Raw genomic sequence first — 17,602 nt, forward strand, 5'->3', positions numbered from 1 at the left:
TGTGTATATGTTTGTGCATATCGACAGCTCATCTATCTGTCTGTCTGTCTGTCTCGGCATAATCACGTCCTCAGGGAGCTGACAGAGAACCAGTCATGTTGGAATTTAATCAACCAAATAAATTAATTGGATCTCTTGATATGGATTATGTGTCTGCTTCAGTGGGTCCAGAAAGGCACCGTCAGGAGGAAAATGCTGCAGTCACAGAGAATTAAACTGCTGTCATGATAGGCTCGAACCAGTTTTATCAAAATGGTTTCAATTTCAAATGCACAAAGTAACAGTTTGTGTTCTCTTCCTTATTGTCTCTGTCACTGTATGTCCACTCCTTTTCTCCAACCTCTATGTTTGCTCTTTCAGCCCCATGCTTGAGTCCTACTCTGCATTGCTGAAGTCACTTCAAGAGGTCATAAATAGACAGGGATTTGGGCTTTCTACACCCATGGTAAGAACGTAAACATTTTGAATGTTGGATACTATATTGCTTACTTTGTCTTTTTTTCCAAAGTTTGAATCAGATTTCTTTATTTTTTTTTAAAGCCATCTGGTCATCAATTGACTGCTCTGCAATGTCTTTTCACCTCCTGTTCATGGATTGTCCATGACCAGGAGGTGAAGCAATTGGGATGAGCATCAGCACCTTCCTTTGTCGGGAAAGCGTGGATTGTCCTTTCTTTCATCAAAGTTCTCAGGATGCACCGAAAAGTGTGAACCAAGGTTCATCATGTGTATCCCTTTGGTCTGGTTAGTTTAGTTTCACATTGGAGTGTTGCATTCAGATTAAATCATTTTTGATGATGTACAGTTGAGTTAAAAATAGTAGCAGTGCACTTAAAAACGTGAGTAAGGATCAAAACCCTTCGAATAGCTTTTATCTCCACACACACATGCATTGGGAACATTCCAAATCAAATCATGAAGAAAAATTATTAGCAAAATTTGTTATTGCATTACAGAAAGTGAAGTAAACGGAATATTAGGCTGTTCAAAATAAATTGCAGTTTGCATTTTTTTCTTTCTGTGAAAAAACAGGTGTCAAACAGGTGGCCCTTATTTAAAGACAAAAGCAGCAAATATTGTACATGCTTGTTGTAATTCATTTCTCTCTGAAAATCTGAGTAAAATGTGTTGTTCCAGAAGAACAGCATACTTTGAATAAAAACTTGACTGAAGAGGGGAAAGAAGTGCAGAAAATGATAGGCTGCTAAAATGATCTCAAATGGTTTAAAATGGCAACAAAACCAGAAAGGTGTGGAAGAAAACAGAAAACTACCAAATGGATCGAGGAATAACCAGAATGGCAAAGTACACTGTGAAGACAATGCAGCATGGTGGAACATGCATCATGATATGGGTATGTGTACCAGAGATCATGGATCAGTTTGGATACATCAAAATACTTGAAGAGGTCATGTTGACTTACGCTGAAGAGGAAATGCCCTTGAAATGGGTCTTTCAACAAGACAGTGACCTCCAACACACCAGCAAGCAATCGGCATCTTGGTTCCAGACCAACAAGATTAATGTTATGGAGTGGCCAGCCCAAGCCTGTGACCTTAGTCCAACAGAAAACTTGTGGGGTGACATCAAAAATGCCATTTCTAAGGCAAAACCAAGAAATGCTGAGGAATTGTGGAATCTTGTCCAGTCATCCTGGGCTGGAATACCCATAGGTGCCAGAAGTTGGTTGAGTCCATGCAACACAGGTGTGAAACAGTTTTCAGAAACAGTCTTTATGCAACTAAATATTCATTCAGAGATTCACAGGGAAGCAAACCCACTATCTTCTTGCTGTGAGGCAACAGTGCTAACTGCTAAGCCACTGTGCTGCCTATAAAACTGAACAATTTGTGTGATATTGTAGTGATTATTCCACATGATAATTATTCTATAACCTTCCAGAAAGTTTCTGTTTTTAGGACCCATCAGAGTCAGAGCTTCCTGTTGTAATGTAATGCTTTGTTAATTAAGTTCTTGTACATTACTTTTCTTCTTCTACTGTTTAATGTATGAAGGTAATCGGCCTCCATTTCCTGTAATTGATCTGAAAATCTGAACCATCCAGAAGGTCCCAAATAAACAAAAGCATGGTTCAGTTTGGTCTCAACTGAGGCAGCCTCTTTTGGACAGACAAAATTTTGGTCTATTGGTCCAGACTGTGAGCTCAGGCAGCTTTCACACTTATTATTTTGGTTTGGACCAAACTGAAAAGTCCAAAGGTCCAGACCAAACAAAGTAGGTGTGAAAGCACTTTTAGAGGCAGTAGATTACTATTGATTGCTCCAAGGTCTTCTGTCACACTCCAACTACCACTTCTCTTTACCTCCACTGTCACCTGCCTGTGCTGGCCTCACCTGTGCATCCCAGCTGTTAGCATCTTACCTTTCACATGCTTATTTTTAATAATCATCATTCACCTCCTAAATGCCAGAAACATCTCTGCATCCTTCTGTCTCTTCTGACATGTTATGCTTTCCACAGGGCCAAATGTACATCTGTTAATGCTGTGTGATGGATATGTATTGGTGCCTTGTTCTTTTACATTCTAGGACCCCTCTGTCCGTCATTTGAAGCCACTCGTAGCTGTGACGTTCACCAGTATTTACCTACAGTACCCACTGCCGTTCTCCCCAATTGCTGTCACTCACCAGATTAACTGCTGACTTCACTGAAGCCGTGTGACCACCTAATGTGTTGGCACACTCCAGGGATGCACATCAACACATAGTGATCTGGGCTCTAGTATCAAAGTAATAAGAGATAGTGAGTGACTGTTGGTGGCTGTATGTTTCTTCTAAATTTCATTATTCACATGACCATTTTGTACAAGGCCTATACTCCCCGAGTATATATTTCAGAATCTTTTGAGGTGACGAGAACAGCAGTGGTAGCCGGGGTGTTATTCTTCGCTAACTGTCTGGTGATTAGCTTCTGGTCCCAGTCTGGCTGTAGTCTCCGGGACTGGCCTTGGCTGGACTCTGCTGGCACTGTTCCCCAATTTTTCTATAGGCTAAACTATAGGAGTTAAGTTTGGCCTCTCATCTTGATGTTGCCACAGCAACAGTCATGTTAACACAGTTCTCTCCTGCTGTGTTGCAGACATAGAAATAGATTTTTAATTCTGTGGCCCCTAGGACGTGTGTGTGAGCACAGCCCGCTAAACAAAGAAAGGCCATATCTAACCATGACAAAGGCAAACATGCACAGACTAATAATATACAAGTGTATATGTGAGATCCAGATGCAGCAGTGAGGTTTAACAGTGTTGAGGACGATGAATATAAATAATGTCCTGTGTGAGAGCCTCCCTTGGGAAACTGAGTCAAAAGTGAGAAAACTACAAGAAACAATAGAGTTTATTTTTCTTAGATGCCTGCTATTCTGATGTAGACCCAAACGAAGCTTAGGTCATACTGTTGGAACAGGAAACGATGGAAAGTGGGGTGGAGGAGAAGTTGGGAGGGTCAGTATAATAGAGGGATAAAGGGAGGAAAAAGTTGGGTAAAATGTAAATGTTTTTTGCCTGAGCTTTGTAAAACGCTTTTGGCTCTTATATGGGCAGTCGCAACCCATCCTGAAGACATCCATCTGAAAGGGTGATTGTGTTAAAGGTGAAAAGCCTCTAAAATTCTGGACATCTTCCTCCTTTCTCTCTGTGATATATGGGCTGCCACTGCTCCGTCCCTTTTTTTTTCCTGTCGTCATGAGAGTTTGTTACCATTGATCTCTTGTGGTGGTTTGGGGGAGTTTCACGGGAAGGCACAGCTCCACCCTTGCCCAGGCCCCCTTGGCTGCGGAGCATCACTGTGGTGCCAAGAATGTGCTGGGGTTTCTGGGTGGCGGCCATATTGGAAGCCTGTCTGACAGGTCCATTGTGCGTGTGTCAGATGGCCTCTGTGATTGGGCAGTTGTGTCCAGTCACGTTTGGGCACTGTGTTCTGATTGCCTGTGTTGTTGATCAGACCGGCCACTTTGGTCCCTCTTAAGTTCTGGAAATACTACCTTACATGAGTACACTGATCATGAATAACTCAGAAGTTGCAATCATTCATTCTGAGAGCCAGTTTGTGAACGTGACCTGAAATGAAACTGGTTGCATTGTTACATATGTGCAGCAAGATTTAACTTTACTTTTTTTTTTCTTTCTCTTTCTTCTTGTTGCAGTCAACTTCCCGAAATGTCATGCGCATCGGGCTTCATTCTCTCGGCTCAGCTCTCTGGGGAGATGACCTGTGTTGCCATGACAACCCCAGGCACAGCCACGCCCTCACTACCTTTCTCTATGGACTGCGAGCTTTGTTGAGGTCGTCGTTGGCCGTTGCAGTTGTCACCGTGCCCTCACATCTCATCGAGGTAGGACAATGTTCAACACGTGAGAGCATGTGCACCTCAAACATCATTGTGCATTTTAAATATATATCATAAATAACCACGTCTGGCTTAATAAGCATAACAATCATTATTTCTCTTGTCTACCAAAGTTGACGCATCAGTGTGTAAGATTTAGTGTCCTCTCATGGTGAGGTTGCAGTTTGCATTACATTGTCAGTCACGTTTTTATTTAATTTTACTCTTTGGTTATGATAATTCACACTCCCTTTAGCTGTATTTAGGTTTTCAGAGCTGTGGAAAATCTATGGATCTGCAGAATTCCGTGGATTTTGTCATGGGGGGCAGGGGCTAGTGTACTCTGCCGATGGTCTGTTATCGTGATAGTCCCAGAGTTAGGAAAATGCCTATCGCAAAGCCTTCTTTTTTTTACGACATTGTACAAGTTTTATAAATCCATGGATTTTGCAGAATTCTGCAGATTTCGTCGAAGGTGAGGAGGGAGCATTGTACTCTGTGGGTGGTCTGTAATCATGATCGTCACTGAGTTAATGCTTAGTGACTTTTTATTAATGTAGACTTTTCTTTCATTGTAAAAATGACATTGTGCCTTTTAATGAATTTCCAGGAACTGACACAAAATAATGTGACTTTTTATTACTATAAAGAATGTTATTAATATTTTACCATATTTTACCATTTTACCATATTTTACCATTTTCAAAATTTTCTAGAAGCTTTAGCTGTGGTTTTTGAAATGCTTTAACAGTCTTTTCAGTCTTCCTGAATTTCATGTAGTTTAATTGTTCTGAGTTAATGCATAATTTGGTTTACAATTAAAAGGAAAATCATTCCAGGTCCAACTTCCACGTCATATTCTGTTATTTCAACTTTATGTTGACCGTTTAAATAAAAGGTTGAATCTAGGATCCTTTAAATATGTGCTTCTTTTGATATTTTTTTTCTTCCAAGGGATGCTGAAAATGTATCATTAGATACAAAATTAATTTGGCTTCTGGGGCCCTGCACCCCCCAGGCCACCTACAAATCTTCCTTGGATTTTACCATTTTCATTTCACAGCCCTAGTTTTGAGGGGAATTTTTTTTTTCCAGTGCAGTTTTAGTCTTTGTGTTTCATCTGTTGTATTTGTTTTTATTGGAGGAGCACAGTGGAAATAAGTCTTGGATTTTTTTGCCTTATCCTTGGAATTTTACATGTAGTGGCAAATGTATTGTTTTAATCTTTTGCATTTAAGTACATGCTGAATTTCTAATCAGTCAATCAATGCCTTCTCTTGCGATAAGCAATATGTATGATCCCCCATTTCACAAAAATGAGGGTTCTCAAACTTGTTAGTCTGGGTGTATAGGGGACCAACCACTGATTCCTCCTCTTTTTTCGACAGCCTTTTGGCCGCACTGTAAAATGAGAAAGATGGAGTAAGTGTGACCCTTTTGGGCTACTGTGTCAACATGGTGGTGCAACGTAGCACCTTCCATGAGGAGGCCTGCTCCTATGTAGATATGACGGACTCATTCTAAGCTTATGAAAACACACTGATTTGTCATTGCAGGTAATTATACACTAACTAGCGTGTTACCCGTGGGGATCCACAGGCTCTAGCTTTGGTAGTGTTTATAAAATAGGTATCTGACATTTTTCAAGGGTGGTAATAAATTATGTAAAGTTTCTATAATGATTTGGAATTGCATGTGAGTCCAGAATGTAATTATCAGTGTCCATTTTCTCAAAAAAATTTTAGTCCTGTCAGCATTCCGTTTTGGTGGCCTTCATCCTTGGCCCAAAATACATAAGCATACCAAACAGCAAATATCAGCTGTCCACAGTTTGTCCGTGATCAAAGTTATACACACGCATGCATGCATACATGTACACAGAGGCCACTTGGCATTTAACATATAGGTGAATTACCGCCCCATGCTGAAATGGCATGTGAGTCCAGAATGTGATTATCAATGTCCATTGTTCACTGTTGTTACATAATATCCATAATTTCTCCAAATATGAGTCCTGCCAACTTTCCATTTTGATGGCATTCATCCTTGACCCAAAATACATAAACATACCAAATAGCAAATGTCAGCTCTCCCCAGTTTGTTCATGATCAAAGTCATACATACACACACATACACAGAGGCCACTTGGCTTTTAATATATACAGTAGACGAACAAATGGTCATGAATGTTGTCTTCCATTTTTACTTTTAAGGATTTTAAGGTTCTGCTATTAACCTATAGAATTATTTACAAGACCAGCACCTCCCTACTTAGCTGACCTAATTAAACCCTACGTACCAGCCTCAGCTGTGTGTTCTCAGAGCGCAGGACTACTTTGTGTCCCTAGGCTCAATAAAGGTCTGCAGGCCACAGAGCTTTCTCTTATTGTGCCCCTGTTTTGTGGAATGATCTCCCTACAGAGATAAAACAGTCAGATTCTGTAGAGACTTTCAAGTCCAGACTTAAGACGTATTTAGTCTCCTTTTTGTATGGCTAGCATACTGGCATAGTATGGAACTATGCTTCCTATTCTTTTAAATTCATTTTATTAGTAACGGAACAGCATTTTCTTACAACTTTATTGAAATTCTGGGTCTGTTAGTAAAGCTTTGGGCTAGCGGCTGGCAGTCACCTTGGTATTTTCCTCTGCTTTTCTGTCACTTCACTGCTGATGAATTATACCTTAGGTGTGGTTTTTCCAGCTGACTGATTCTGCTTTTATCTCTCTGTCCAAGTTGCGGAGGACGTCGCACGGGATTGGCGGCTACGGACCACGGGATGCTGTACTGACCGCGAGATGCCATGCCTGAAGCTGATGCAGCAGATGTTTTGATTTCATGTTTTCTACTTCTTCAGCTTTGTGAAACTTTGCAGAAACCTTGTAACTGTTTGAATGACCTAAGCAGCGGGTCACCCCTCTGAGTCTGGTCTGCTTGAGGTTTTTTCCTCAAATCATCAGAGGGAGTTTTTCCTTACCACTGCCACCTGTGTGCCTGCTGCAGGGTTTGGTAAGGTTAGATCTTACTTGTGTGAAGCGCCTTCAGGTAGCTTTGTTGTGATTAGGCTGAAATAAATTGAAATTCCTCTAATAAGTGCGCTGAAATCGTACACACTGTAGTTTTAAGTAACACTGAATTATTTGTACTATGTATAAACAGGAATGCGCTTGGTTTCAGTGCAGAAGGTTCTGGGTTCAAATCCCATCCCAGCCACATTTCTCCATGTAATGTGGAGTTGCGTCAGGAAGGGCATCCGGCGTAAAACCTATGCCAATTCAAAATGCAGATCCACCTTGGATTTGCTGTGGCGACCCCGAGTGCAAACAAGGGAGCAGCCGAAGGGACTTACCTATAAACAGGAACATGTTGTTTCCTTCATTTTTCTTCTCAGTAACTAATTAGTTTTTGACTTGAACTGAGTTTACTAACAGTGTAGAGCAAACCTTTTGGTTGCACCAGTTGATATATGGACCACGCAGTTTTCCTTGGAGGGTTTAAAGTTTGAACTCTGCAGAACTGCAGCTTTTTCACTTTTTATTCTCTTATTCCATAGATCAGTCAGTCAGTCGAGTGCATGTTTCATTCAAAAGCCTTAATATGTGTATGTATATATATATATATATATATATATATATATATATATATATATATATATACACACACACACACATACACACTTTTAGTTACTTGAATCAAGACAAAAAGAATGTCTATTTGTGTCTTCAATTCTTTTACAAATTCTTCTTTGCAGTGTGTGTGTGTGTGTGTGTGTGTGTGTGTGTGTGTGTGTGTGTGTGTGTGTGTGTGTGTGTGTGAGAGAGAGAGAGAGAGAGAGAGAGAGAGAGAGAGAGAGAGAGAAAGACTCTTTTGGGGGGTTGGGGTGGTGTGCGTCTGCTTCATGTGTCTGTGTCCAGTCTGGCTTCTCAGTGTGAAGGTGGAGTCATCTGCTTAGGCATATGGCAAACCATGGTCCTCCCCCAGACAGTTGACCATAGAAACACACTCATCACAAAAAAAAGCCGTCTGAGACTTTTTTTTTTTTTTTTTACCAAAATGTTTTATGTTACATATTTTATGTTATATTTTTATGTTTTTCATGATTTGTGATGTCTTTCTTTTTTTTTTCAAAAATACAGGTCAATGCTAAACATTTAAAATGTTTGTTTTTTGCCATAATGTGCTCTGGCTCGAGGCCTGTATACTCATTGCGCAGCGGTCTTGGCCTAGTCAAAGAAAAGGTAGAGTGGCTAACTAGCAGATGTCAGCTGTGGTGGGAGCGGTCCCGCTGTCCCTCTCTGGCCTGGCCTCCAAACCCTTAATCTGTCTCCACCTCTTTTTCCACCCTGGGGAGAGATGTGAATGAGTGGAGCAAGAAGAGGAGTGGGGGAGATTTTGGACAGAGTCAGGTGTTGGTTGGTTATGCCAACATGGAGGCAGTGAGATTCTTTGAAGGTGGGCATCTTTAAAATGTACTTATGATTACTTTGACGTTGTGAATCTCACTTGGCATTGTTATTAAAATGTGATTTAATTGAACTAGAGTCATGGTATGTGGAAGCTGAATGCTTTTATTGGATTAAAACGTTGTTAGGTATTCTGTGGACATATTAGTGGAACTTCATTCTGTCATTGACTTTGCTTGGATAATTATCTTATTGTGTCTCTTGGAAGAGTGTCTAGACTTGTAGCAGTGAGCTAGCTTGCTGAGGCCATACTGGATTTTTCTATTCATTATTGAGCAGCCTGGGAAGCTGAGCAACTCGCTGAAAGCCTCACGACAGCCCAGTGTCACAGTCCATCTGAAACATTAATTAGGTCGTTCTTCCTCCATCATACTATCTCATGCTGCCACACCCAACCTCACAAATAAGCACATGCTGAACGCAACATTCATAGTCTGAAATCCACCTCTTAATCACCTTGCTGAGAACAAGTGATGTCCTGACCTATGTAAATATTAGCATTCAGTTTGGACTGCTCACATAATTTTATTTTATAATAGCCTTTGACATGGTGCTACAAGAGACAGCTTGTTCACAGCCATCACTGTTACATTGCGTGTGTGTGCATGCATGCGTACGCACGCATATGTACTCTTAATTACACAAATTTCAGTTCACCAATAGATGGAGGCATATTAGTTTTAGTGAAACCATAGGGAGTAGAGTGATGGAGTGGAGAACTTTGTGACTTAACTTCCAGTCCAATGTAATAGCAACACTCATTTATGGGTTTTTCATTGTTGTTATTACTTAATAGTTACTAGCGCGTTGCCCGTGGGATTCTAGATTGGGTAGTGTTTATGAATGAAAGAATTAATTAATTTATTCGGCACACACAGATCCAGAACAACAAAAACTTAGAAAGAAATAAAGAAAATTATCCAACAATGCACCCATGCGCCCGAAAGGGTGTAGGCAGAAGCAAAAGCTTGTAAGCGCCTACCCCTTTAACCAAAGATAAAAATTCTACATATGTATATAAAATTATACATATACCCATGATAGGCAGCACGGTGGCTTTGTGGTTAGCACTGTTGCCTCACAGCGAGAAGGTTGTGGGTTCAATTCCCGTGGCATTTCTGTGTGGAGTTTGCATGTTCTCCCTGTGTTTGCGTGAATTTCCTCCAGGTGCTCCGGTTTCCTCCCACATCCAAAGACATGCGGGTTAGGTGGATTGGAATCTTTAAAATTGTCCGTAGGTGTGTGTGTAGGTGTGTCTGTGTTTGTTTGTCTATTTGTGGCCCTGTGACAGACTGGCATCCTGTCCTGGGTGTACCCCGCCTCGCGCTCTATGACTGCTGGGATAGGCTCCAGCCCCCCGCGACCCTTAATTGGCCTAAGCAGTAGAAGATGGATGGATGGATATACCCATGATAACTAATACAAAGTATACATTGATCCATGAACTAAAATTTCAAAAACACAAATATGCAAGCAGCAATGCACCAAAAAACAAAACAAAATCAATAAACCTAATTCAGCATGCTATAGCAAGTAATCAAATAATTTTTGTAGAGCCTCTTAAGGCCAACCGAACTACCGAGTGATTTTATGTTATCCGGGCAATTATTCCAAATATTTACACCTTGAACAGAAACACAATGACTTTTTACAGGAGTTTGAATCTTTGATTTCTGAAATAATAATATTCCTCATGAATTATAACTGGAGTCCCTCATTTTAAACAGGTCCTGGACATGTGGTGGGGAAGTGTATTTTTTACTTTGAACATAATTTGTATTATGATATGCACCACCAATTAATCAAGTCCCAAAATTCCAAAATATATAAATGGACAAACAATGAATTAATTGGCTCACAATAAGATTTCTTACTAATAATTGTTATGGCTTTCTTTTGAAGCAAAAATATAGGATTTGTATTAGTTTTGTAGGTGATTCCCCAAACTTCAATACAGTAGGTCATGTATGGAACAAGTAATGAAATATATAAAGTAACTAATGAGCATTGGGCTAGGACATCTTGTGCTTTATACAAAATGGCAATGATCTTTGACATTTTAGATTTAACATAATTTATATGTGTTTTCCAACTTAAATTATCATCATCAAGAAAGACCCCAAGAAATTTAGTTTCATTTTCAAGTTCAATTTCAACATTGTGTACTTACATAAATTCCTGGGTTTACAGTGGTATGTAAAAATTTGGGCACCCCTGATGATTTCCATGATGTTTCTTTATAAATCATTGGTTGTTTGGATAAGCAATTTCAGTTAAATATATCCTGTAGCAGATAAACACAGTGATACTGGAGAATTGAAATGATGTTTATAGGATTTAGAGAAAGTGTGCAATAATTCTTTAAACAAAATTAGGTGCATAAATTTGGACACTCCAACAGAAAAAAAATACGTCAATATTTAGTAGCTCCTCTTTCGCAGAAATAACAGTCTCTAAACGCTTCCTATAGCTTCCAATGAGAGTCTGGATTCTGATTGAAGGTATTTTGGACCATTCTTCTTTACAAAACATCTCCAGTACAGGTTTGTTGGTTTCCGAGCATGGGGCAGCCCGCTTAAAATCACACCACAGATTTTCAATAATATTCAGGTCTGGGGACCGAGATGGCCAATCCAGAATGTTGTACTTGTTCCTCTGCATGAATGTCTTAGTAGATTTTGAGCAGTGTTTAGGGTTGTTGTCTTGGTGAAAGATCCAGCCCCGCAACTTCAACTTTGTTAATGATTCATGAACATTGTTCTCAAGAATCTGCTGATATTGACTGGAATCCATGTGAACAAGATTCCCAGTACCTGCATTGGCCACACACCCCCACAGCATTATGGAACCACCTCCAAATTCTACTGTAGGTACCAAGTATTTTTCTTGGAATGCTGTATTCTTTTTCTGCCATGCATGCCGCCCTTTGTTATGTCCAAATAACTCAATTTTAGTTTAATCAGTCCACAGCACCTTATTCCACAATGAAGCTGGCTTAGCCACATGTGCTTTCGCGTACCTCAAGCGACTCCATTTGCGGCGTGTATGCAGAAAAGTCTTTCTTTGCATTACTCTCTCCTTCCACAGTCTCCTTGTGCAAAGTGCGCTGTATAGTTGAACGATGCACAGAGACATTATCTGTGGCAAGATCATGTTGTAGGTCTTTGGAGCAGGTTTGTGGGTTAACTGTGACTGTTCTCACCATCCTTCACTTCAGCTTATCTGAGATTTTTCTTTTCCTGCCACTTTGGGCCTTGACTAGTACTGTGCCTGTGGTCTTCCATTTCCTCACTATGTTCCTCACAGTGGAAACTGACAGTTGAAATCTCTGAGATAGCTTTTTTCTATCCTTCGCCTAAATCATGATGTTGAACAATCTTTGTTTTCAGTTCATTTGAGAGTTGTTTAGAGGCTCCCATGTTTCCACTCAATTGAAGACATGCAAAGAGGGGAAATATTTGCAAATGGCCACCTTAAATACCCTTTCTCATGAACATACAACTGTATTACCAAATGACGAACTTTGTTGTACCAAAGTGAAGCGACAATTTATTAGAATCAAACCATTCCTTAAACCTCTGTAGTTCCCTCTCCATCGCGTCCAAAACCTGTCCCAAATGATCCCCACTAACTAATAGTGGGGATCATTCCACACAGTCGCAGTTCCACAGTCGTGTCATCAACAAATAAAATGCAACTCGCAAACTTAGAAACTAAACATATGTCATTGATATATAAAAGAAACAGCAAAGGCCCAAGGACTGAGCCCTGGGTTCCGGAGCACAGCGGTGTTCTGCTGTATCTGTTAGCTGTTTGAACTGAGCTGTTTGAGTTCTTTGAATTAACAGTCTTTTTCAAGACTTTTTTACTTTTTTTTACTTTTTCACCGTGCTCCAACGCCTAAAGAAGACCTCTAACGGTCGAAGCATCGCGACGGAGCTCTTTTATCAGCTAACCTTCATCAGCGTTGGCAAGCTAACTAGCTTGCTAACGCTTTCGTTTTTATTTTTATTTTATTTTTTAGCACTGTTGTCGTGCTGCTCCACAGCCTGCCTAGTGGATTTTTATTTTATTTTAGCACTGTTGTCGTGCGTTACCTGTGCTGCTCCACAGCCTGTCCAGTGGATTTTTATTTTATTTTAGCACTGTTGTCGTGTGTTACCTGTGCTGCTCCACAGCCTGTCCAGTGGATTTTTATTTTATTTTAGCACTGTTGTCGTGCGTTACCTGTGCTGCTCCACAGCCTGTCCAGTGGATTTTTATTTTATTTTTTAGCACTGTTGTCGTGTGTTACCTGTGCTGCTCCACAGCCTGTCCAGTGGATTTTTATTTTATTTTTAGCACTGTTGTCGTGTGTTACCTGTGCTGCTCCACAGCCTGTTCAGTGGATTTTTATTTTATTTTTTGGCGCTGTTGTCGTGCGTTGCCTGTGCTGCTCCACAGCCTGTCCAGTGGATTTTTATTTTATTTTTTACCACTGTTGTCGTGTGTTACCTGTGCTGCTCCACAGCCTGTCCAGTGGATTTTTATTTTATTTTTAGCACTGTTGTCGTGTGTTACCTGTGCTGCTCCACAGCCTGTTCAGTGGATTTTTATTTTATTTTTTAGCACTGTTGTCGTGCGTTACCTGTGCTGTTCCACAGCCTGTCCAGTGGATTTTTATTTTATTTTTTACCACTGTTGTCGTGTGTTACCTGTGCTGCTCCACAGCCTGTTCAGTGGATTTTTGTTTTGTTTTTTGGCACTGTTGTCGTGTGTTACCTGTGCTGCTCCACAGCCTGTCCAGTGGATTTTTATTTTATTTTTTACCACTGTTATCGTGTGTTACCTGTGCTGCTCCGCAGCCTGTCCAGTGGATTTTTATTTTATTATTTTATTTTATTTTTTTTATTTTTTTTTTAGCACTGTTGTCGTGCGTTACCTGTGCTGCTCCACAGCCTGTCCAGTGGATTTTTATTTTATTTTTTAGCACTGTTGTCGTGCGTTACCTGTGCTGCTCCACAGCCTGTCCAGTGGATTTTGATTTTTATTTTATTTTTTTGGGCGCTGTTGTCGTGCGTTACCTGTGCTGCTCCACAGCCTGTCCAGTGGATTTTTATTTAGCGCTGTTGTCGTGCGTTACCTGTGCTGCTCCACAGCCTGTCTAGTGGATTTTTATTTTGTTTTAGCACTGTTGTCGTGCGTTGCCTGTGCTGCTCCACAGCCTGTCCAGTGGATTTTTATTTTTATTTTATTTTTTAGCACTGTTGTTGTGCGTTACCTGTGCTGCTCCACAGCCTGTCCAGTGGATTTTTATTTTTATTTTATTTTATTTTTTAGCACTGTTGTTGTGCGTTACCTGTGCTGCTCCACAGCCTGTCTAGTGGATTTTTATTTTATTTTAGCACTGTTGTCGTGCGTTACCTGTGCTGCTCCACAGCCTGTCTAGTGGATTTTTATTTTGTTTTAGCACTGTTGTCGTGCGTTGCCTGTGCTGCTCCACAGCCTGTCCAGTGGATTTTGATTTTGATTTTATTTTTTTTGGCACTGTTGTCGTGTGTTACCTGTGCTGCTCCACAGCCTGTCTAGTGGATTTTTATTTTATTTTTTACCACTGTTGTCGTGTGTTACCTGTGCTGCTCCGCAGCCTGTCCAGTGGATTTTTATTTTATTATTTTATTTTATTTATTTATTTATTTATTTATTTTTTTTATCACTGTTGTCGTGCGTTACCTGTGCTGCTCCACAGCCTGTCCAGTGGATTTTTATTTTACTTTTTAGCACTGTTGTCGTGCGTTACCTGTGCTGCTCCACAGCCTGTCCAGTGGATTTTTATTTTATTTTTTACCACTGTTGTCGTGCGTTACCTGTGCTGCTCCACAGCCTGTCCAGTGGATTTTGATTTTTATTTTATTTTTTTGGGCGCTGTTGTCGTGCGTTACCTGTGCTGCCCCACAGCCTGTCCAGTGGATTTTTATTTAGCGCTGTTGTCGTGCGTTACCTGTGCTGCTCCACAGCCTGTCTAGTGGATTTTTATTTTGTTTTAGCACTGTTGTCGTGCGTTGCCTGTGCTGCTCCACAGCCTGTCCAGTGGATTTTTATTTTTATTTTATTTTATTTTTTAGCACTGTTGTTGTGCGTTACCTGTGCTGCTCCACAGCCTGTCCAGTGGATTTTTATTTTGTTTTAGCACTGTTGTTGTGCGTTACCTGTGCTGCTCCACAGCCTGTCTAGTGGATTTTTATTTTGTTTTAGCACTGTTGTCGTGCGTTACCTGTGCTGCTCCACAGCCTGTCTAGTGGATTTTTATTTTGTTTTAGCACTGTTGTTGTGCGTTACCTGTGCTGCTCCACAGCCTGTCTAGTGGATTTTTATTTTGTTTTAGCACTGTTGTTGTGCGTTACCTGTGCTGCTCCACAGCCTGTCTAGTGGATTTCTATTTTGTTTTAGCACTGTTGTCGTGCGTTACCTGTGCTGCTCCACAGCCTGTCTAGTGGATTTTTATTTTGTTTTAGCACTGTTGTCGTGCGTTGCCTGTGCTGCTCCACAGCCTGTCCAGTGGATTTTTATTTTTATTTTATTTTATTTTTTAGCACTGTTGTTGTGCGTTACCTGTGCTGCTCCACAGCCTGTCTAGTGGATTTTTATTTTATTTTAGCACTGTTGTCGTGCGTTACCTGTGCTGCTCCACAGCCTGTCTAGTGTCGGATTCCCTGTTTGGGAATCCGCTAGCTTAGCGTAGCTACTAGCTCTTAGCCGTTTTAGCATGGCGGCTTCTCCTGTCTCTCCCGTACTTTTCTGCTCTGGGTGTGAAATGTTTAGTTATTCCTCGGCCTCTTTTAGCAGTAACGGTACATGTAATAAGTGCAGCTTATTCGTAGCTTTGGAGGCCAGGCTGGGCGAATTGGAGGCTCGGCTCCGCACCGTGGAAAATTCTACAGCTAGCCAGGCCCCTGTAGTCGGTGCGGACCAAGGTAGCTTAGCCGCCGTTAGTTCCCCCCTGGCAGACCCCGTGCAGTCGGGAAGGCAGGCTGACTGGGTGACTGTGAGGAGGAAGCGTAGCCCTAAACAGAAGCCCCGTGTACACCGTCAACCCGTTCACATCTCTAACCGTTTTTCCCCACTCGACGATACACTCGCCGAGGATCAAACTCTGGTTATTGGCGACTCTGTTTTGAGAAATGTGAAGTTAGCGACACCAGCAACCATTGTCAATTGTCTTCCGGGGGCCAGAGCAGGCGACATCGAAGGACATTTGAAATTGCTGGCTAAGGCTAAGCGTAAATTTGGTAAGATTGTAATTCACGTCGGCAGTAATGACACTCGGTTACGCCAATCGGAGGTCACTAAAATTAACATTGAATCGGTGTGTAACTTTGCAAAAACAATGTCGGACTCTGTTGTTTTCTCTGGGCCCCTCCCCAATCAGACCGGGAGTGACATGTTTAGCCGCATGTTCTCCTTGAATTGCTGGCTGTCTGAGTGGTGTCCAAAAAATGAGGTGGGCTTCATTGATAATTGGCAAAGCTTCTGGGGAAAACCTGGTCTTGTTAGGAGAGACGGCATCCATCCCACTTTAGAGGGAGCAGCTCTCATTTCTAGAAATCTGGCCAATTTTTTGGGATCCTCCAAACTGTGACTGTCTAGCGTTGGGACCAGGAGGCAGAGCTGTGGTCTTATACACCTCTCTGCAGCTTCTCTCCCCCTGCCATCCCCCTATTACCCCATCCCCGTAGAGACGGTGCCTGCTCCCAGACCACCAATAACTAGCAAAAATCTATTTAAGCATAAAAATTCAAAAAGAAAAAATAATATAGCACCTTCAATTGCACCACAGACTAAAACAGTTAAATGTGGTCTATTAAACATTAGGTCTCTTTCTTCTAAGTCCCTGTTGGTAAATGATATAATAATTGATCAACGTATTGATTTATTCTGCCTAACAGAAACTTGGTTACAGCAGGATGAATATGTTAGTTTAAATGAGTCAACACCCCCGAGTCACACTAACTGTCAGAATGCTCGTAGCACGGGCCGGGGCGGAGGATTAGCAGCAATCTTCCATTCCAGCTTATTAATTAATCAAAAACCTAGACAGAGCTTTAATTCATTTGAAAGCTTGTCTCTTAGTCTTGTCCATCCAAATTGGAAGTCCCAAAAACCAGTTTTATTTGTTATTATCTATCGTCCACCTGGTCGTTACTGTGAGTTTCTCTGTGAATTTTCAGACCTTTTGTCTGACTTAGTGCTTAGCTCAGATAAGATAATTATAGTGGGCGATTTTAACATCCACACAGATGCTGAGAATGACAGCCTCAACACTGCATTTAATCTATTATTAGACTCTATCGGCTTTGCTCAAAAAGTAAATGAGTCCACCCACCACTTTAATCATATTTTAGATCTTGTTCTGACTTATGGTATGGAAATAGAAGACTTAACAGTATTCCCTGAAAACTCCCTTTTGTCTGATCATTTTTTAATAACATTTACATTTACCCTGATGGACTACCCTGCAGTGGGGAATAAGTTTCATTACACTAGAAGTCTTTCAGAAAGCGCTGTAACTAGGTTTAAGGATATGATTCCTTCTTTATGTTCTCTAATGTCATATACCAACACAGAGCAGAGTAGCTACCTAAACTCTGTAAGGGAGTTAGAGTATCTTGTCAATAGTTTTACATCCTCATTGAAGACAACTTTGGATGCTGTAGCTCCTCTGAAAAAGAGAGCTTTAAATCAGAAGTGTCTGACTCCGTGGTATAACTCACAAACTCGTAGCTTAAAGCAGATAACCCGTAAGTTGGAGAGGA

The 17,602-nt window shown here is 41.0% G+C and overlaps 1 protein-coding gene across 1 annotated transcript in view; it reads left to right on the top strand.

The window, feature by feature from the left end:
- Nucleotides 1-17,602, top strand: part of elp4 (elongator acetyltransferase complex subunit 4) — a 234,993-nt gene that overhangs the window by 70,126 nt on the left and 147,265 nt on the right. The window contains exons 6-7 of the mRNA XM_034188702.1: nucleotides 361-445; nucleotides 4,165-4,353. Coding sequence (XP_034044593.1) covers nucleotides 361-445; nucleotides 4,165-4,353 — 274 coding nt within the window. The remainder of the gene's footprint in view (nucleotides 1-360; nucleotides 446-4,164; nucleotides 4,354-17,602) is intronic.

This window comes from Thalassophryne amazonica, chromosome 2, assembly GCF_902500255.1.
Source record: "Thalassophryne amazonica chromosome 2, fThaAma1.1, whole genome shotgun sequence".
NCBI classification, from domain to species: Eukaryota; Metazoa; Chordata; class Actinopteri; order Batrachoidiformes; family Batrachoididae; genus Thalassophryne; species Thalassophryne amazonica.